The sequence below is a fragment of the Oncorhynchus kisutch genome, linkage group LG29 (assembly GCF_002021735.2).
Source record: "Oncorhynchus kisutch isolate 150728-3 linkage group LG29, Okis_V2, whole genome shotgun sequence".
NCBI classification, from domain to species: domain Eukaryota; kingdom Metazoa; phylum Chordata; class Actinopteri; order Salmoniformes; family Salmonidae; genus Oncorhynchus; species Oncorhynchus kisutch.
The window spans coordinates 31,793,811-31,815,150 of NC_034202.2; the positions used below are offsets into that span (position 1 = coordinate 31,793,811).

Genomic DNA, 21,340 nt, shown 5'->3' on the forward strand with positions numbered 1-21,340 from the left:
GGCCTCGCAGGCCAGAACGAAACATCCGCAGCAGGGCAATTATAGTTGTCATTACCAATGTGACTGCTTGTGGTAAAATGGGAAATGGGCATGAGGCTCCTGGGCTGGAGCGTAATGAGGTTCGGAGCTATTGGCTGGCAGGATATTGATGATCTCTCAGGGCTTCACACAGACACTAATAGTGGCTCCTGTCCACTAGATAAAAGTGGGGCCAAACAAAAGCGGCAAAATAGTTCAGGACCCCACCATTTATTACATGCCTATTGTGCTATTAGAGTACTATTAGAGTGGTACAGTATCATTATTGCCTATTTTGACATTTTGAATGTTCGGGACCTAATGAATATATAAATCTCAAACACATCTCATTTGTGAAATTGTCCTTTGACAGAATGTGGGTAGATTTGGGTAAAACAAAACAAGTCAAAGTCATTCTACTAGATTCAGTCCAACCCTCTTCTCTTTTCCTCCCTGCATTCCTTTAAACACTTGTAACTACTGTTCCATATAATCCCATTTCCTCCTGTATATTCCACAGAAGCTCAGGGTTAAATAAACAAGTCATTTAAAACAGCCCCCTGAACAGATAGCTTGATTACGTGAAATCAAGCTATCTGTTCAGGGGCTGTTTTAAATGACCTGTTTATTAGTTCCTCAAAACAAACATCACGGTTGCTGTTACCCCTCTGTGACTCCAGACTGTCTTCCCTGCAGGATGTGTTTTTAAGGCAGAGAGGGAAATGGATGCTGTTTCAGTTCAGCCCATCTCATCTGGTTTCAATTCCCCGGGATACTGAGGACTGTGATCAAATTTGCCTTGATATTTTTATATATTTTTGAAAGAAAAATGATGGCTTTCTCAGCGAGGGAGGTCTTGAGCCACTCTCCCTCTCAGTAATGAGACTCATGTTGTGTCTGGGGTCCTAGCAGGGTTGCTGTGTGACTGACTGTGTGTTCAGTAGAGTAGGAACCAGAGGAGGTGCCCCCCAGTACTCAGCTGTTCCTCCTCAACCACTAACTCTCAGGTGTCAGGTGGAGAGTCAGCCCACCTGGTGCCTCCTTCCTGTGCCATGTGCTCCCTCCTCTCCTCTCCCTGGCCAGCAGAGCACATTGCAGCAGCTGGGACTCCCTGCCTTGAATGGGGTTTCCATCCTCAACACCAACTAACTATTTTTTATTGCGCCTGTGATAAAAAGGCCCATTTTCCTGTGTGAGGATGCTCTTGTAGGATACGTCTTTCCACGGTGTCGGCCTCTGTCCCCAAGCTGTCAGCAGCTTCTTATAGGAGCCTGGAAGGTGTTAGGTCAAATGGATCCTTAGCCTCTCTGATAGTTACTGAAGTGGCTGTTCTAGGGCCAAAGTTGATATTTTTTTATATATTTTTAGAAATGACTTTTCAAGAATTCATGGACTACAGCTTGTTGGTTAGGGGTTCATGGTCACGTGGTGTGGTGTATTGGGTACATATACTCTACATGGGGGGGCTTCTATAGAATGACAGGTATGCAGCTGTGTTACACTAAGGTGTATCCTCGGTTGTAACTGAGGAGTCTAAGTTATCTGTAGCTCATGACATATTGGGTTTGGTAGCAAAGGCATGGCCTTGTCTTTAGCCTGCATTTATTTGACCATGCATACACCCATTTATGAATAGACAATAAAAGTTGGCACAAACACTGTCATTATTCAACACCGTAAACAACAATCCATAAACTGTATGGAGCTAAATGACATGTTTACTGCCACCGTTGTTTTGTTTACTTTACAATCTCTCTCATTATGGCAGGTAGAGCATCCCACAGCATTGAGGTCATTGGAGCAATGATCCCGTTTCACAGTCTGACCACCAATAATGTTGGTAACACCAATTATACATTTTAGGTAAATGAGGATTTTTTAAATGGAATGCACAAATGCACAAATCTATGGTCATCAACTCTTTAAAAATAATTTACTAAAGCAATATGATTCATCATTTTGTTCACAATGTTATTTCCCTTCATTTAAAAAACAGGTTACACTTTTGATTTAACCACCAAATTATCAATGGAATGCTGAAATCTATGACAAATTATATTTGATTAGCTAATCATTTTCTTTAACATAAACCCCTCCCTAGTTTTCCACTGGAGGAAAAGGTCCTTGTATAACTTTGTATTACTGAAAGTGATTTTCAAGGTGGAAACTCCAAAGACATACAACTGAGGGACACACATTATATAAAATAGGTCAAATAGGTATTCTAATAGCCTTCATTGTTTTTATTGCTCTACCAGGTATTCCCAAACTCTACGCCAAATAAAAATGTGATTCACATTTTAAAAAATGGAACATTTTCAAACAGTCCGTTTATATTTTCCAACGGGGCTATACTGTCAGGGCCGTCGTTGGAAGGAGACCAAGGTGCAGCGTGGTGAGCGTACATATTCATTTTATTAGAAAAGACGCCGAACAAAACAATAAACACTACAAAACAAACAGTGACGCTAAAGGCTATGTGCCATAAACAAAGTCAACCTCCCACAAAGACAGGTGGGAAAAAGGGCTACCTAAGTATGGTTCTCAATCAGAGACAACGATAGACAGCTGTCCCCGATTGAGAACCCTACATGGCCAATCATAGAAATACAAATAATAGAACATAGAATACCCACCCCAAATCACACCCTGACCAAACCAAATAGAGGCATAAAAAGGATCTCTAAGGTCAGGGTGTGTCATGCATTTGGGTGAGTTTTTGCCTCGTTTCACTGGCAAAAATAAAATTAAACCATCTAGTGTTCAGCGAAATAACAACACAATGTCAAATACAGGTAGCCTAGTCAAATAAGTAACATCCAGTCACATTAACCGTTACTCTCTCGCGGGAAACCTTTCAATCTTGCGCAGACATTTAGAAACGAAACATGACAATTTGAAAAATAAGCCACAGGAGTTTTTTGAGTGAGAATAAAGACGACTTTCAAATAGTAAGACATGTATAAAAGCAACAGATATCATTAATAAGAAGGGTCTAGATGTGTCTTATATGGTGAGCTACTGAGTGGCTAGGACAAGCAAGCCACATACTATTGTGGAGGACTTAAGTCTTCCTGCTGCTGCGGATATAGCTGGGACAATGCTGGGAGAAATGCCCCAAAAACTATACAGACAATGTCTTCATCAAACAACACTGTTTCACGACGCATCAGTGACATGGCAGGAGATGTTTAGAAACAATTACTGCTTTGCATACAAGCCAGTGAATTATATGCGTTACAGCTGAGGAGTCAACAGATGTGGCGGCCCTCGCACAGCTCCTGGTATATGTCCTTTACATTTATGGGGGGTCAATTAGACATCCTCTTCTGCAAACCACTGGAAACCAGGACAACATGAGAGGATATTTTAAAGTACTGGACAGCTTTGTGACAACAAATGGACTTTGGTGGTAAAGATGTGTTGGTATCTGTTCTGATGGCGCAAAAGCCATAACAGGGAGACATAGTGGAGTGGTAATGTGCATGCAAGCAGTTGCTCCCGACGTCACTTGGGTACACTGCAGCATCCACCGAGAGGCTCTTGCTGCCAAGGGAATGCCTGACAGCTTGAAAGACGTTTTGGACACTACAGTGAAAATGGTTAACTTTGTTAAAGAAAGGTCCCTGAACTCTCGTATTTTCTGCACTATAAAATGACATTGGCATGTAACACTTTTACAACATACAGAAAGAAGTGCGCTGGTTATCAAGGGGCAAGGTATTGACATGCTTTTTTAAATTGAGAGACGAGCTTAAAGTTTTCTTTACCGACCATTATTTTCACTTGTATGACCGCTTGCATGATGATGAGTTTCTCACACGATCTGTCTGGGTGATATTTTTTCTCACCTGAATGATCTGAATCTAGTATTACAGGGACTCTCTGCAACTATATTACATGTGTGGGACAACATTGAGGCTCTCATTAAGAAGTTGGAGCTCTTTTCTGTCTGCATTAACAAGGAAAACACAGGTCTTTCCATCATTATATTATTTTTTGTGTGCAAATGAACTCAAGCTTACGGACAATGTCAAATGTGATATAGCGAAGCACCTGAGTTAGCTGGGTGCACAATTCCGCAGGTACTTTCCAGAAACGGACGACACAAACAACTGGATTCGTTATCCCTTTCATGCCCTGCCTCCAGTCCACTTACCGATATCTTAACAAGAGAGCCTTTTCGAAAATGCAACAAGCGGTTCTTTGAAAATTGAATTTAATCAGAAGCCACTGACAGATAGGGCTGCGCTCAGAGTTTCTTGCCTTGGCAAATCGCGCTGTTAAGACACTGATGCCCTTTGCAACCACATACCTATGTGAGAGTGGATTCGCGGCCCTCACTAGCATGAAAACGAAATACAGGCACAGACTGTGTGTGGAAGATGATTTAAGACAGAGACTCTCTCCAATACAACCCAACATTGCAGAGTTATGTGCATCCTTTCAAGCACATGCACCCTTCTCATTAACCTGTGGTGAGCTAAATAAAGAGCAAAATTATTGATTATTATTATATTATTATTTGTGCCCTGGTCCTATAAGAGCTCTTTGTCACTTCCCACGAGCCAGGTTGTGACAAAAACTCTCATCATTCTTATATTTAATAAATGTATCATATAGTGTGTGTGTGTGTGGCAGGCTTACAATGATGGCAAAAACATAATTTGAGAGTGCGCTGACCCTGGTGCTCGCGCCCCCTGGAGACCGGGCAGTTTACCCATGCACCGCTACTGGTGCTAGAGTCCCCTGGAGACCGAGCATTTTCCAGTGTATTGTCTTCTGACTGAACTAAATGTTTCAGTCATTAAGTCTGAGAATTAGTCACAAGTTATTCATCAATGCTGAATGCCTTGTGAACTAAGCTGTGCGAGTCAAGACTTTAGCTCCTTGTGAACTAAGCTGTGCGAGTCAGGGCTTTAGCTCCCAAACTGATTGTTTGTCTCAATCATTTGTTTCCTCTGATGTAATAGAGGAAACAGCATCTACCAGTTTACAATAGCTACATAATACTATCATACCAGCTGCATATCTATTGGTACTCGTTATGCGCCAATGAAACACATCAGACTTGGGGTGTGTGTCCACGTGTATGTCTGAGTGTGTGAGCCAGTCTGACACATTCTGACACATCCCTGAGGCGCAAGCTCTGTTTTCCTCTGCAGACTTGTCACATCAATGCCTTGTTCCCTGAGCTCTCAAACTGAGTGTGTGTGTGTGCGTGTGTGTGTGTGTGTGTGTGTGTGCGTGCGTGCCTGTGCACACGCCCATATGCTTCATCAGCAGTAGCTGTCCTCTGTCTCTGGCGGTTTGTGATTAATTAGTAGAGAAGTGTTCCATGAGTGACAACAGAACGGCAGTATTCTCACTGGGTCCTCACTGGGTCCTCACTGGGCTGAGAGGTTATAGAAAAGGGGGATATTAGAGTTTCACTTTTACTCATGTAACCTGGTGAGAGTAGACCAGTATGTGTTCCTGTCCTCCAGTCTTTATCATGTAACCTGGTGAGAGTAGACCAGCATGTGTTCCTGTCCTCCAGTCTTTATCATGTAACCTGGTGAGAGTAGACCAGCATGTGTTCCTGTCCTCCAGTCTTTATCATGTAACCTGGTGAGAGTAGACCAGTATGTGTTCTTGTCCTCCAGTCTTTATCATGTAACCTGGTGAGAGTAGACCAGCATGTGTTCCTGTCCTCCAGTCTTTATCATGTAACCTGGTGAGAGTAGACCAGCATGTGTTCCTGTCCTCCAGTCTTTATCACGTAACCTGGTGAGAGTAGACCAACATGTGTACCTGTCCTCCAGTCTTTATCATGTAACCTGGTGATAGTAGACCAGTATGTGTTCCTGTCCTCCAGTCTTTATCATGTAACCTGGTGAGAGTAGACAAGCATGTGTTCCTATCCTCCAGTCTTTATCATGTAACCTGGTGAGAGTAGACCAGCGTGTGTTCCTGTCCTCCAGTCTTTATCATGTAACCTGGTGAGAGTAGACCAGCATGTGTTCCTGTCCTCCAGTCTTTATCATGTAACCTGGTGAGAGTAGACCAACATGTGTTCCTGTCCTCCAGTCTTTATCATGTAACCTGGTGAGAGTAGACCAGTATGTGTTCCTGTCCTCCAGTCTTTATCATGTAACCTGGTGAGAGTAGACCAGTGTGTGTTCCTGTCCTCCAGTCTTTATCATGTAACCTGGTGAGAGTAGACCAGCATGTGTTCCTATCCTCCAGTCTTTATCATGTAACCTGGTGAGAGTAGACCAGTGTGTGTTCCTGTCCTCCAGTCTTTATCATGTAACCTGGTGAGAGTAGACCAGTATGTGTTCTTGTCCTCCAGTCTTTATCATGTAACCTGGTGAGAGTAGATCAGCATGTGTTCCTGTCCTCCAGTCTTTATCATGTAACCTGGTGAGAGTAGACCAGCATGTGTTCCTGTCCTCCAGTCTTTATCATGTAACCTGGTGAGAGTAGATCAGCATGTGTTCCTGTCCTCCAGTCTTTATCATGTAACCTGGTGAGAGTAGACCAACATGTGTTCCTGTCCTCCAGTCTTTATCATGTAACCTGGTGAGAGTAGACCAGTATGTGTTCCTGTCCTCCAGTCTTTATCATGTAACCTGGTGAGAGTAGACCAGTGTGTGTTCCTGTCCTCCAGTCTTTATCATGTAACCTGGTGAGAGTAGACCAGCATGTGTTCCTGTCCTCCAGTCTTTATCATGTAACCTGGTGATAGTAGACCAGTGTGTGTTCCTGTCCTCCAGTCTTTATCATGTAACCTGGTGATAGTAGACCAACATGTGTTCCTGTCCTCCAGTCTTTATCATGTCACCTGGTGAGAGTAGACCAGTGTGTTCCTGTCCTCCAGTCTTTATCATGTAACCTGGTGAGAGTAGACCAGCATGTGTTCCTATCCTCCAGTCTTTATCATGTAACCTGGGGAGAGTAGACCAGCATGTGTTCCTGTCCTCCAGTCCTGGACAGATTCACAATTAGAAAAGAGGGTTCTTTGGGAAGGGTGATGGTTCTATGTGGAACCATCATGACTCAAAGAACCCTTTGAGCCCTTCAATGGGTCTTTGCTTTTTAAGTGATAAACAAAATGCAGGGGCGGCGGCTCATTCAAATATTTTGGGGCGGGGTTTGCACACCGCTCTTATTGCGCAAACATGAGTAAGAGTTTATGTCCAGTTTATGTCCATTCCAGTTTATGTCATCAGTTGTGTTATGCCTTTACATGTTAAATATGACTCTATCCAATAACTGTGTCTTGTGAAAGACTCATTTATGGCCTTGTGTCAATTGAGAACAGTGGACTAAATCAGTAGTTCTCCATTTTCTCCTCAAGGACCCCCAGCTGCTCCAGAGCTAGCACAACTGATTCAACATGTCTATTAAGACAATAGTAACACCTATGGGATTGTCACAATGTCATATGGCTAATCAGAATAAGAAACGATGGTTCTTCAAGGGATCTAAAAATAACCTTTCAGATTGAGAAACCATTAAATAGGGTGCTGTATAGCCCCAAAATGGGTTGTAACCATTTTTTTGTGCTCTGCACAAACAGTTTAAGCTGTTATCAGTATGAAAAATAGTTGCCAAAGGTTTTGAGCAGGTGCTGTAATCAAATGGTGCTGTGCACAAATTTCCCTCAGCAAAAAAGACACCTCTGCACACTAGAATAAATGCTCCCTGGTGTGTCTAGAAGGTTTTGACCCTTCATTAGGTCTCAATGGGTTAAACGTCGCTATAATGGATACTTGTAAGTGTATATTGTAGTGTGCAGTATTTTTTGCTGATTTTAGATGTTCAGTTCCAACATCAAGTAATTCACTTCTAGTAGTGGACAGGATATTGTTGAAAACATGTTTATGTGCATATCAAAGTGATAACACTATATCGCCATCTAGAGGTGTTGTATGTCACATTCTCACCCCTTTGTAGGGGTGACCCAAACACATTTAAGGCAATGCACAGTATATCATAGAGCCATGGTTACAGAACTCCCTTCCATCTCAAATTATCCAAGCAAATAGCAACATTAGCTTTAAAAAACGAATAAACGAACACCTCCCCTATCTGACCTAAATAACTTGTATGTATATGTCAACTGATTATGTATGCAAGCATGAAATTGCTAAATGTGACAGAATGTAGGACTAGAGTCTTCAGTGTCTTCAGTGTTTTGTCAGTACAGGACCTTTATATTTGTTTTAAATGTATGTAGTTCTGCTGTTCTTGTCTATTATTGCTCTGTATAATGTAATGTCTCATGTTTTGTGTGGACCCCAGAAAGAGTAGCTGCTGCTTTTGCAACAGCTAATGGAGATCCTAATAAAATAAAACATTACATCATAAAACTATCACAAATGAATCAGAGATTATATAACATCTTTATTACAGATGTTGATTGAATCTGGACTGAATGTTAACTTGAGTCTGTAAAATGTATCACCTGGAGTCTGTTCGGACAGAAACTGTGTCATGGTAGGTCTATTAGTGCCTCTGTGCAGCAGGTATTGGCTGGCCACCTGCCCCAGAGAGAAGTATTTTTACAGAGTACATTTTAATAGGTCCATTTTTACTCTGAAGAAACCCCATTAGGAATATAAAGCCATGGAGAGCTGCAACACTGAGCTATTTATTCCACCTAGCCAGGAGACTACTGTGTGTGTGTGTGTGTGTGTGTGTGTGTGTGTGTGTGTGTGTGTGTGTGTGTGTGTGTGTGTGTGTGTGTGTGTGTGTGTGTGAGCGTGTGTGTGAGCGTGTGTGTGAGCGTGTGTGTGAGCGTGTGTGTGAGCGTGTGTGTGCGTGCGTGCGTGCGAGCGTGCGTGCGTGTGTGTGTGGGTGTGTGTAGACTCTCAAATCCCCACTGTCTCTGTGGGTTTCTCTCCACAGGATTCAAGAACAGTACAGACCAATAGAGGTTAAAGCTGCAGTTAACTAGAGGTTAAAGCTGCAGTTTAAATGACTCATCTGTGCAGAGCCATCAGTAAAATATTTAATACATACAGACATCTGCTCTGGGAATTATACTGTATACGCATATTAATAAGTCCTGATAAATACGTAACACCTTGACCACATGTCCAGTTTCAATACTCAAGAAAGAGGAGTGTGTCGTTTGGATGTTTGTACAGTAAGGCAATATAACACTATACGGTGCTTCAAGTAAAGAGCCATCATCATTCGTGTTTATGTAAACTCAAGCTATGTAAAGGAGGTATAGGATCCATAGTATCATATATGACTGCATAACCTGCCAAATAAAACAGTAGACACCTACAATAACATTAAACTCAACATTTTATAATTTCCTAATCCCAATATCACCGTCACAAAGTAAGTATCACACATGTAGTAAACAGCAGAGTATTTATAACAGTATATTCAGGTTATAATTTAAAGCCTCCTGCTGGTGGACAGATTATGACATCATCCTCTTCCCTGGTTGTTTACACTTGGCAGTGAATCAGCTGTCTGCCATCTTCCTCTTCCTCTTATATGTGACCTCCAAGCATATTTTACCACACTGTCCGAGCACGTTGCAGTTTGACCGGGAAAGTCTGTCCAATCCTCGGCACAGAGCCCAAAACTGGAACTGGTAATGGTTGAACAAGGCTCTTTTATTCCATGGGTCTGTCTGTAGGCCTGGGGTCCTCCTCACCTGTCGCTGGATCTGCATCTGTAGGGGGACAGAACATGATGACTACACTCTTAGAATTAGTGGTGACGCGGGGAACCCTGGATATCCTCAAGGAACCCCTGGAGTTCCTCAAGGAAACATTGCTAGTCAATGGTTCATATTTGCACCTTCGGTTAGTTGAGGGGTTCTTGGAGGAGCCTTTAATGGTTCGATGTAACAACGGGTTCCTGGCTTAGTAGCGGCGTGGCTTTGAGATATGTATCTTTTGGGCCACTCATAGTAAATGTCATTCCTGTTCTGTTGTGTTGTCATCACATGTTAAGGTTGAACATTGAGAGTTTTTAGCTGCAATGAGGCTAACAGAGGTGTATGAGTTCCTCAAGAGCCTATGAAAATCCTGAATAACCTCTGTATGTAATCAGCAATGTTATAATTATTTATATTATATTAGAATATGTCATATGCATAGGTATTCAGGGGAAATGTTCATTTCAGTGTACAAACTTGAATGACAAGCGGCTGTCTGCGCTCTTTAAAGGTCCTTATTATTAAATAGTGTCTGTACAAACTTAACATGATGAACTGGACATTTACGCCAATGGATAACCAAAAATAACCATTTGAATGCCAGGGCTCCAATAAGCCACACCTCCAATCTGATAGGCTGCCAGCGCTATAATATATTATTAAAAAGGTTCAAATGTAACCCTCCCATCACAAAAAGGTTCCGGTTTAAGCCTTTACACAGGGGTTCCTTGAAGACCCTTTTCAAAGGGGTTCCTTGAAGACCCTTTACACAGGGGTTCCTTGAAGACCCTTTACACAGGGGTTCCTTGAAGACCCTTTACACAGGGGTTCCTTGAAGACCCTTTTCAAAGGGGTTCCTCAAGTAACCAATTTTATATATGTTTCTTATCTACATTTTACAGAGTGGGATGAAATACAACAAAGAGGCAATATTTTGATACAGGAATGTACATCTTTATGGATAAACTCATACAGCCTTTTATTGCTGTCCTCTTTTGACATTCTGAATGGTTCAGCTTCAAAATGACAGAACAAAAGAGAGATTATTTAATAAAAAATATTGAACTTAATACGGAAATGTCAAACGATTAACTTACCACATTGATCTGATAGGTAGTAGGCTACAGTACAATGGCATTTGGTAGATGCAACATAGCCTAAGCTGCCTAAGCTAAGCACACAATGGAAAAGGTCTGGTAGCATCATTTGGATCATTTGTTGGATGAAAATCAAAGACATAAAAAGGAATTTGACGAAATGGCACTGTCCAACAGATGCCATTTCTGTGATGCGTAATAAACAAGCACCGCTTGAATGATAGCAGTTCGGTCAATGCCCTTCTCTTAACTTGGGAATTCAGTAATTTCGATAAGTGACCTTCATTTTTTTTTAGATGTAGTCATTGTTGACGTCTCGGCATATATACCAGAGCATGACGTATAGGAGGAGCAGGATGGCAAAGAGAAACAGAGTTATGAATGTGGCTTTGGTAACAGGGGACACTGACTGCATGACAGGGAGGACGGTTGAACGGAGCTGTGGAGCTTTCAGACTTCTCTGGTGATCAGGAAGCACCTGTCCCACAGCCAATCTAATAGGAAACGATTGTGCAATCTACAGTATACTGTATACATATTTTATTTTTTCTTCAAGGTACTTGAGGTATGGTAGGCTATGGCTTGCATTCTATTAAAACTTCAACTTCAATTAGCTAAGCTACAAGGAGCCTATATCCATCTTCCTAATAATATTACAATATCCAAAAGAGTCAACGTATCACCCCATTCCTCAGATTCATTTGAAGTTTAGTTCTTTATTTTACTTTAATTTATAATGGATTATGGTTTTTAGTTTTATTTGGGTCTGAGACTGCCCTCTCAAGATGAATCAGGTTAATCGGTGATGCTGGAGTACTCAGAAGCATCATCCTCATCCTCATATTCATATTCAGATTCATCTTCATTTTCATCCTTCCCCCCCTCATCTGCGACACAAAACTCAGAGGGCAGTGGTCTGTTGGGAGCATCAAGGTAGTATGGAAGGGGACTTGTCTTAGGCATGGGCACAGTTGTCCGGAGTGTGGGCTGGGACACACTTTGGTTGTCGGGCATATTCTCAGTGGGTACAGGAAGTGGTGCAGGTACAGGGGATGCCATCCTATCAGTGGGTGACACCACAGTGGGTAATGTGACTGAAGTAAGGGGTGGCAGTGGGGTATTTGGGCCAGCACCCTCCAAGCGACGGACACGCCCCACAAGCATCTCCACCAGCTGAGTGGCATGACTCTGATCAGTCCTGATCTTCAGGGTGAATTTGGCCTGGGTTTCTCTCTCTAGTCCATCACCTGCTGAGATGATTTCTATTTCAGTCAATTTCCTGCAAAACGTCAGACAGACTATGTTAACCTATATGCATGCTCACATATGGTCGATTTTGAAAAAATGCCTCCACGTCATTGTGACCAGACTTTGATCCTCTCTTACATTGCTGTAGCCCTCTGGGTTCTATTGCGTCTGACGAACCAGCAGCACACTGCTCCCAGCACCAGGAGGACGAGTAACAGAACCACCACAAAGATGATGAAGATGTCTGAAGCAAACCATTTGGACGCTGTTGCATACCTGTTCCCACTGGTACTCATGCCTGAGGTGTCTTGAGGACAGGGTGCCTCCTGGAATAGCGCCAGTATGCGTGGCGTATGCGAGTCTAATGGATGTCCAGACGTTTGTTGGTCCACTATTGTCTGTTCTTCAGTCACATCCATGTGTTAGTGAAGGGATAATGACCACTTAAAGATCCATGCCGCTACATTTGATCTGATCACATATGCCCTCATATAGCCTGTGTCTTTCTCCCTCTATTGTTTAATAATTGTCCATCAGCATTTCAAAACCAAAGAAACACACTGATAGCAAATAAGAACAGGATGAGAGACTACCGCCCTCATGGAATGGAATGTGTTTACTGTTATGATGTCACAATTATGTTAATCTTCCAGTGCAGACACCATAACAATAGAATCATTGAAACATACAGTATCTACCCATATTAATATTTTTTTATTTAACCTTTATTTAACCAGGTAGGTTGCTGATAATGGGCCTCTGTACACTTGCAGGCACACCATTGGAACTGCTGATTATTATATATATATATTCCATTAAAAAGTCAACCGTTTCCAGCTACAAAAGTAATTTACAATATTAACAATGTCTACACAGTTTTTTTTATCAATGATGTTATTTTAATGGACCAAAGAAAATGAGCTTTTCTTTCAAAAACAAGGACATTTCTAAGTGACCCCAAACGTTTGAACGGTAGTGTATATTTAGTGCATCTAGAAAAAAAATATTCCTTCGAATTTGGCTCTAGCTTTTGAATGGTTGGAGAACCAATTGTTAAGCGGAGGGACACAGGGGAACCCAAAAGCAGACTCAGATGAGGAAACAGGGATGAATGAATCAAAATATTTGTTGCACAGAGAGATATGGAGTGCAGATCCGGGGAAGCTCGGATGAGTTGCAGAAAACCAGATGTGGAGACTGAGGTTGAAGTTAGCTGAGTAGAACAGGGTGAACAGGTCCTGAGGGGAATCCAAGGTAGTGGTGGTGAGTAAAATCCAGAGTAAGGTAGTTGGGTGGTGAGATGTGGAGCAGGAGCCAGAGACAGAGCGGTAACTACAATGAGAGGATAAACAGTGTCAGGCAGGGAAACAGGCACAGCAGCGTAACAGGATCTTGAATAATCATATTTATGGCTAGAATCATGAGCTGACTGAGCAGAGATTACAATCTGGCAGAGTGGAACTGGCAGGACTGAGTATTTGTAGAGGTCTTGATTATGGAATGAGTTGAAGCTGGTTCGGATCTGCTCCGACTCCAGCACACCTGTCTCCAACCACACAATCACACAGAGAGGGAGAGAAAGAGAGTGTAACTGCAGGTCAAGTAGACACCGGATAAACACCAGAGGGCGTAGCAGGAGCAGTTGTGACACCAATTACTGAAAGCTAACACTCATGAACCTGGGAATTTAACCCACTATCCTGGTATTGCAAGCATGTATGCTCTATCAAGTGAACTACAGAGGACCACACTGATGCATTTCAATCACTCCAAAGAATATATTTCCTTCAGACTGAAATTTGGCATTACCTGATTTGACATATAGTATATTTGTGCTATAAACTTTATTGAGATAATGGCAAAAGGCCATATTTAATAGATTCCTAAAATTATTTTTCCACATTTGTTTCTGATATATACGATATATACTAAAATAGCTTGATGGTCCATGTTAATAGTATTTAAAATATCATGTGTGAATCCATTTGATATCATGTATGAATCAATTTGACTTTGTGAACCCCCCAACTCCCTATGGGTATGACGGCTTTCTCAGTGAGGTTGTTTCACACAAGTGGCTACCTCAGAAATATTAAAGCCAACAATGTTAGAAAAGCATATATGCAAATAGGTCATGGAGTACAAAGCTTATTCAGAATTCAATAACTTTAGACTGGTGGTTTATTGATGTTTATAACAAATGTCCCTTGGAATATCATGGAACAAGACTTCACTCATTATACATCTTATGGGATCTCTGACTTGTCAGTGTCTTCACCACAGTGGCCTCTTACTTTTGTCAACATTCTTGAGTCCTGGCAGCGATGGTGATGACCAGGGATGGGAGGGGACGATTAGTCAGGGCTGGTTGGGGGCAGCTGGTGACCAGGGATGGGAGGGGACTGGTGGTCCGAGCCAGGAGGGGATAACTGGAGGTCAGGGCTGGTTGGGGGGAGCTGGTGACCAGGGATGGGAGGGGACTGGTGGTCCGAGCCAAGGGGGGATAACTGGAGGTCAGGGCTGGTTGGGGGGAGCTGGTGACCAGGGATGGGAGGGGACTGGTGGTCCGAGCCAAGGGGGGATAGCTGGAGGTCAGGGCTGGTTGGGGGGAGCTGGTGACCAGGGATGAGAGGGGACTGGTGGTGTGAGCCAGGAGGGGATAGCTGGAGGTCAGGGCTGGTTGGGGGGAGCTGGTGACCAGGGATGAGAGGGGACTGGTGGTCCGAGCCAGGAGGGGATAGCTGGAGGTCAGGGCTGGTTGGGGGGAGCTGGTGACCAGGGATGGGAGGGGACTGGTGGTTCGAGCCACGGGGGGATAGCTGGAGGTCAGGGCTGGTTGGGGGGAGCTGGTGACCAGGGATGGGAGGGGACTGGTGGTCCGAGCCAAGGGGGGATAACTGGAGGTCAGGGCTGGTTGAGGGGAGCTGGTGACCAGGGATGGGAGGGGACTGGTGATCCGAGCCAAGGGGGGATAACTGGAGGTCAGGGCTGGTTGGGGGGAGCTGGTGACCAGGGATGGGAGGGGACTGGTGGTCCGAGCCAAGGGGGGATAGCTGGAGGTCAGGGCTGGTTGGGGGGAGCTGGTGACCAGGGATGAGAGGGGACTGGTGGTCCGAGCCAGGAGGGGATAGCTGGAGGTCAGTGCTGGTTGGGGGGAACTGGTGACCAGGGATGGGAGGGGACTGGTGGTCCGAGCCACGGGGGGATAGCTGGAGGTCAGGGCTGGTTGGGGGGAGCTGGTGACCAGGGATGGGAGGGGACTGGTGGTCCGAGCCACGGGGGGATAGCTGGAGGTCAGGGCTGGTTGGGGGGAGCTGGTGACCAGGGATGGGAGGGGACTGGTGGTCCGAGCCAAGGGGGGATAACTGGAGGTCAGTGCTGGTTGGGGGGAGCTGGTGACCAGGGATGGGAGGGGACTGGTGGTCCGAGCCAAGGGGGGATAACTGGAGGTCAGGGCTGGTTGGGGGGAGCTGGTGACCAGGGATGGGAGGGGACTGGTGGTCCGAGCCACGGGGGGATAGCTGGAGGTCAGGGCTGGTTGGGGGGAGCTGGTGACCAGGGATGGGAGGGGACTGGTGGTCCGAGCCAAGGGGGGATAACTGGAGGTCAGGGCTGGTTGGGGGGAGCTGGTGACCAGGGATGGGAGGGGACTGGTGGTCCGAGCCACGGGGGGATAGCTGGAGGTCAGTGCTGGTTGGGGGGAGCTGGTGACCAGGGATGGGAGGGGACTGGTGGTCCGAGCCAAGGGGGGATAACTGGAGGTCAGGGCTGGTTGGGGGGAGCTGGTGACCAGGGATGAGAGGGGACTGGTGGTTCGAGCCAGGAGGGGATAGCTGGAGGTCAGGGCTGGGTCTGGAGAGGGTTTCTTGCTGGCCCTCCAGCAGGCATTGATGAATATTCGGGACAAAGAAGAGTAGGAAACCTCCGACCATGGGAGGAACCCCAGCCAGGTAGAAGGCCATGTGGTAATCTCCAAAGTGGTCATGGAGTAGCCCTGTGAAGACACACAACTACTTATCACACAGAGAGGCACCATTGAGGAGCACTTCAAGGTGATTCACACAGTCAGAAACATTAAACAATTTACAATAAGGCTCATGTGCATACAGTACTGATGATACTAATATATACTGAACAAAAATATAAACGCAACATGTGACAATTTCAAAGATTTTACTGAGTTACATTCGATTTGAAATAAATCAATTAGGCCAACATGTATGCAGCCATGGGTGAGCCGGGAGTGCAGAGGCCCATTCACTTGGAAAGCCGACACTGGGGAGCCAGGCCCACACTGGGGAGCCAGGTCAAGCCAATCAGAATGAGTTTTTCCCCACAAAAGGGCTTTATTACAGACAGAAATACTCATCAGCTCATGAAACATGGGACCAGCACTTTACATGTTGTGTTCATATTTTTGGTCAGTGTATATCCAATTGATATGTAAGGGTTACACAAGGGATACAGGATAATACAGACATTTTGCATCAAAACAGTAATAATTTGTATCTGAGACAATGACACAGTGGTTTAGTGGCCATTTGAATTACTGTCCGAAAGGAAGTGAGACCTGCGAGGGGGGGTCCGGCGGTCATGGGGAGGGCCATTAGGCCCATCAGGTAGCCGATGGCCTGGGAGGCTCTCTGGGGGCCCACCAGTTCAAATGTCACAGGGGCCATGAGGGTGATGACGCAGCCGTCACACAGCCCCAGCAGTAGACACACTGCAACCAGCCCCTCAAATCTGACACACAGAGGGACCAGCATAGACGCCAAGCCAAGCACCATGAAGGAGCCTGCCTGGAGGATGATGACAAGGACGGGGTTAAAGAGGTTTGTACACCACTATTTCATTCTAATCCTGTTAAACATTTAGTTCTAAGCACAACCTCAGACTACTAAAGTGTACAGTCGCTACACCATCCAGAGGAAGACTGTGTTCCTCTCTTATCTAGTCACGGTACTTCCTATGTCAAGGAGTGTCAAACTCAATCAGCGCACATGCCATATTAAAAAAACACAAGGAATTCACGGGCCAGACATAACCTATTATGTTTGTTTTTACAAAAGAAAGTGCATACAACTGGACATTATTTTCCTTGAAAAAATATGGCCCTTTATAATGTCTACATGATGCTGTATACAGCATTTTAATGAAAGACCCACACACTATCTAAAAATAAGAATATTAATCTATATAGCATTTCAACATGTTAAAACAAAATAAGGAGCACTCAAATCATTGCCCCGCTGATAGAAATGTGTCCCGGGCCTTGTGTTTGACGCATGTCCTATGTTTTTGAAAAACTAAAGCAAAAATGATAAACACAAATAGGTGCTGAGTGGCGTAAAAAATCCAAGTCCAGGTCTGAAAATGATAAAGCCTTTAAAGTGTGGGCTAAGTCATTATTAAAATACACAGAGGTGTATCGCCTTCCCCAGGGTGTCTGAATGTCAACTTGGCACCTGTTTGGGGTTATACCTTTCCTTTTGCTTTTCAATTACTATTCCCCTTCAAGAGTACCTGAGGTTGTTTTTGGAATACTTGAAGCACTCCTGCTACTTCTTTGACTTCCTTTATGAAAATCCATATGCACAATATATACAAAAGCATGTGCACACCTCTTCAAATGAGTGGATTTGGCTATTGTATAAAATTGAGCACACATCCATGCAATCTCCATAGACAAACACTGGCGCAGTAGAATGACCTTAAGGAAGAGCTCAGTGACTGTCACGACTTCTGCCGAAGTCGTTGCTTCTCCTTGTTCGGGCGGTGCTCGGCATTTGACCGGTCTTCTAGCCATCATTGATCCATTTTTCATTTTCCATTGGTTTTGTCTTGTCTTCCCACACACCTGTTTTCAATCCCATTCATTACCTGTTGTGTATTTAACCCTCTGTTTCCCCTCATGTCTTTGTCAGAGATTGTTTTCTTGTCAGTGTTGTTTATTGTTGTGTTGGTGCGTGACGGGTCCTCGTACCCCTGTTTGTTCATGTCTGTACTTTTAGTGTTTAGAGCATGTTCCGTGGACATTTATAAAAGACTCCATTTACACTCCATTTTGACTCTCCTGCGCCTGACTTCCCTGCCACCTATACACACGACGCTGACAGAATCTCTGACCAAAGACATGAGGGGAAACAGAGGGTTAAATAAATAACAGGTAATGAATGGGATTGAAAACAGGTGTGTGGGAAGACAAGACAAAACCAATGGAAAATGAAAAATGGATCAATGATGGCTAGAAGACCGGTGACGTCGAACGCTGAGCAAGGAGAGGCAACGACTTCGGCAGAAGTCGTGACAGTGACCTTTGAACGTGACACTGTCATCGGATGCCACCTTTCCAACAAGTCAGTTTGTCAAATTTCTGCCCTGCTAGAGCTGCCCCAGTCAACTGTAAGTGCTGTTATTGTGAAGTGGAAATGTCCAGGAGCAACAATGACTGAGCCACGAGTGGTAGGCCACACAAATTCACAGAACGGGACAGCCGAGTGCTGAAGCGCGTAGCACATAAAAAATAGTCTGTCCTTGGTTGCAACACTCACTGCCGAGTTCCAACCTGCTTCTGGAAGCAACATCAGCACAATAACTGTTCACCGGGAGCTTCATGAAATGGGTTTCCATGAACGAGCAGCCGCACACAAGCCTAAGATCACCATGCGCAATGCCAATTGTCGGCTGGAGTGGTGTAAAGCTCGACGCCATTGGACTCTGGAGAAGTAGAAACACGTTGTCTGGAGTGATGAATCACGCTTCACCATCTGGCAGTGCGATCGACGAATCTGGATTTTGGGATGAATTGGGGTGAATTGGAACGCCGACTGCGAGCCAGGCTTAATTACCCAACATCAGTGCCCGACCTCACTAATGCTCTTGTTGCTGAATGGAATTAAGTCCCAGCAGCAATGTTCCAACATCTAGAGGAAAGCCTTCCACTTCCAACATCTAGAGGAAAGCCTTCCACTTCCAACATCTAGAGGAAAGCATTCCACTTCCAACATCTAGAGGAAAGCATTCCACTTCCAACATCTAGAGGAAAGCCTTCCCAGAAGAGTGGAAGCTGTTATAGCAGCAAATGGGGGACCAACTCCATATTAATGCCCATGAGCTTGAAATGAGATGTTTGACAAGCAGGTGTCGACATACTTATTTTTGGTCATGTAGTGTATGTTCTGTTGGATGTGGTTTACCTGAAGGTAGATCTTGTGTGCCCCATGGAGCAGGTCTCCCACCCTGCCAAACAGCAGGCGTCCTACGCAGGAGGTCACCCCGATACACACCAGGAGGACCCACTCCTTCACTGGCGTCTCCACAAACTGCTCCTCCACAAAACTCATCTGACAAGAGGCATCAATAAGGATACACTGAATCACTGGCCAGGTATCGTCGAACAATCAATATTAACAAAAGGTAAGGCCAGAGTTCAAAAAGGGAATGGGAAGTTCGTAGTGATTGCATTCAAGTTAAACGTGCATATGTCAGATCAATCGGAAATGACCTTTAAATGTCACGTGTTCTACAAAACGCCTCAGATTAAATCCCGTCCTAAATGATACAAATGAAAAGAATTACACAGCTAACTCACCAGGTAAATGTAGGGCACAAAGTTGCCCAGCATAGCCGTAGCCACTCCAAAAGCCCACACCCTGTAATTAGGGAGGTGAAACACTCCCAGGTTGCAGTACCTCCTGGTCTGTGTCAGGCCCTGCTGCCAGCCACTGCTCAGGTTGGCAGATGAAAGCTGGGCCGTGTTAGTGGACAAATTCCTGTGGTAAAGGCGTGAGCAGAAGGAGAATGCCAGGGCTGCCTGGATTAGCATGAGGGCACTGAGGATCTGAAAGGTGGTGCTGAGGCCCAGCGGTGTCCCCACCTCCTCCAGCAGGGCAGGCAGGCTTATGGAGAAAACACTGCTGCCTGCCATCACCACCCCGTTGACCAGGCCGAGGCGCTGAGGGAAGTAGTGTCCCAGGGTCACCAGAGAAGGCAAGAAGACAAAGGAGGAGCCACAGCCAAACAGAACCCCATAGGTGAAGTACCACAAACCTAACGACCTTGGAGAGAAATACACAGTGACAGCAGCAATATAATGAAAATACTTAAAATTATTGAAAATACATTTCAAATATATCACTAGGATATTCAGATTAACCCGTTTTCATTTGTACAGTAATTTATTTGAGAAAAGGTGCTAGAAAGAAGCATCCTAAGTTACATGGTGAATGAACTTGTCAGAAGTCCCAAGAAAGCCACAAGGGACCCACAAATGGCCGTCACCCTGCAGCCAACGTGATCAGTGACAATACTGACCAGGGGGGAGCAGAGAAAGACCATACCCATGGCCAGAGCACCAACCCAGGCTGAGGAGAGTAAGACAGCAATAACACAGTAATTAGGTATTTTGCAGGAGAATCATAAACTGGATTGTGTGCGTGCATGTATGTTTGTGAATGGCCATTAATCTGTGCATAGCGGAGCGGCCCCACTGACGTCATGCTTTATCAATGTTTGGAGACGCACAAATTAAACAAATCAAAGTTTAAATCGATCAACTATTCAGAGTTGTCTGAACAATACTGTAGGTACCCAAGCAAAACTTTACTCTCACCTGTTGCAAACTGAGAAACTTCATTATTTGAGTCCTCGTGAGCTTTAACAAGCATCATATGTATGATTCCAAAAGACTTCTGAATCCCAAAGATTGATCCATTGCACCAGATGGCTGCCAGGACAACAAGCCAGACGAACCGTCCCTCTGGGAACCACTCCCGGTCGGGAGCTGAATCTGCATGGGCACATGAGACAATCTGAGATGATGAGTCCTTGTTTTCCTCTGTCTCACTGTCAGGACGACTGCCATCTCTTTTCATTTCTTCATGCTCGTAATATGATAAATATGTTCCTAAGGACTGTGAAAGGCCTGGATCAGGTTTCTCAGACTGTGTTTTTTGGCTCTCCATCCTCTGAGATGCTGTCTCCAATTATCAGACCTCTCATTTTCCCATCAACATTGTGTTAATATCCCTGCAGGATGTCTTAGCTTCCCAGCACGAACCAATGAACCAAATCAATGCTGTTGCATGTGCATCACAGAGGATGTGAGCAAAGAGTAAAGATAACAAGTGTTACGCTCAATCATTAACCACAATGAAGAAGCATCATGGTCATGGTCATATTTGACCTTTATTTAAGCAGGGAGTCACCATTGAGACCAGGGTCTCTTTCACAAGGGAGCCCTGCATATACAGTTTCATAGACAAAATACAAAAATCAAGTAAAATACAGCACAATACAAATATTAGTG

At 44.5% G+C, this 21,340-nt stretch overlaps 1 protein-coding gene across 11 annotated transcripts; it reads right to left on the reverse strand.

Moving 5' to 3' along the window:
* Positions 1–13,043: 13,043 nt before the first annotated feature.
* On the reverse strand, positions 13,044–21,180 carry LOC109874152 (monocarboxylate transporter 8). 11 transcript variants are annotated; one of them, XR_004206136.1, is made up of 8 exons: positions 20,645–21,142; positions 20,252–20,396; positions 19,625–20,090; positions 19,230–19,376; positions 16,604–16,832; positions 14,328–16,027; positions 13,478–13,575; positions 13,044–13,365 (listed from the first exon to the last, which is right to left on the reverse strand). XR_004206136.1 is itself a non-coding variant. In XM_031809004.1 (7 exons), exons 1-7 carry the CDS (start codon positions 20,994–20,996, stop codon positions 14,388–14,390), a joined length of 2,277 nt encoding a protein of 758 aa, XP_031664864.1. In that variant the 5' UTR covers positions 20,997–21,142; the 3' UTR covers positions 14,197–14,387. The 11 variants fall into 11 exon arrangements, 7 of the variants coding, with proteins under 7 accessions (XP_031664861.1, XP_031664860.1, XP_031664864.1 ...); XR_004206137.1 differs by lacking the exon at positions 13,478–13,575; XR_004206135.1 differs by having other exon boundaries at positions 13,044–13,575.
* Between the last annotated feature and the right edge of the window lie 160 nt (positions 21,181–21,340).

Coding starts and splice junctions, on each gene's coding strand:
- LOC109874152 (XM_031808999.1), bottom strand. CDS start 20,996: ATGGAGAGCCAAAAAACACAGTCTGAGAAACCTGATCCAGGCCTTTCA. Junction 20,091..20,251: donor CTGACAAGTTCATTCACCAT/GTAACTTAGGAT, acceptor TTTCTCTCCAAG/GTCGTTAGGTTTGTGGTACT. Junction 16,028..16,603: donor CGCCGGACCCCCCCTCGCAG/GTCTCACTTCCT, acceptor GTGTCTTCACAG/GGCTACTCCATGACCACTTT.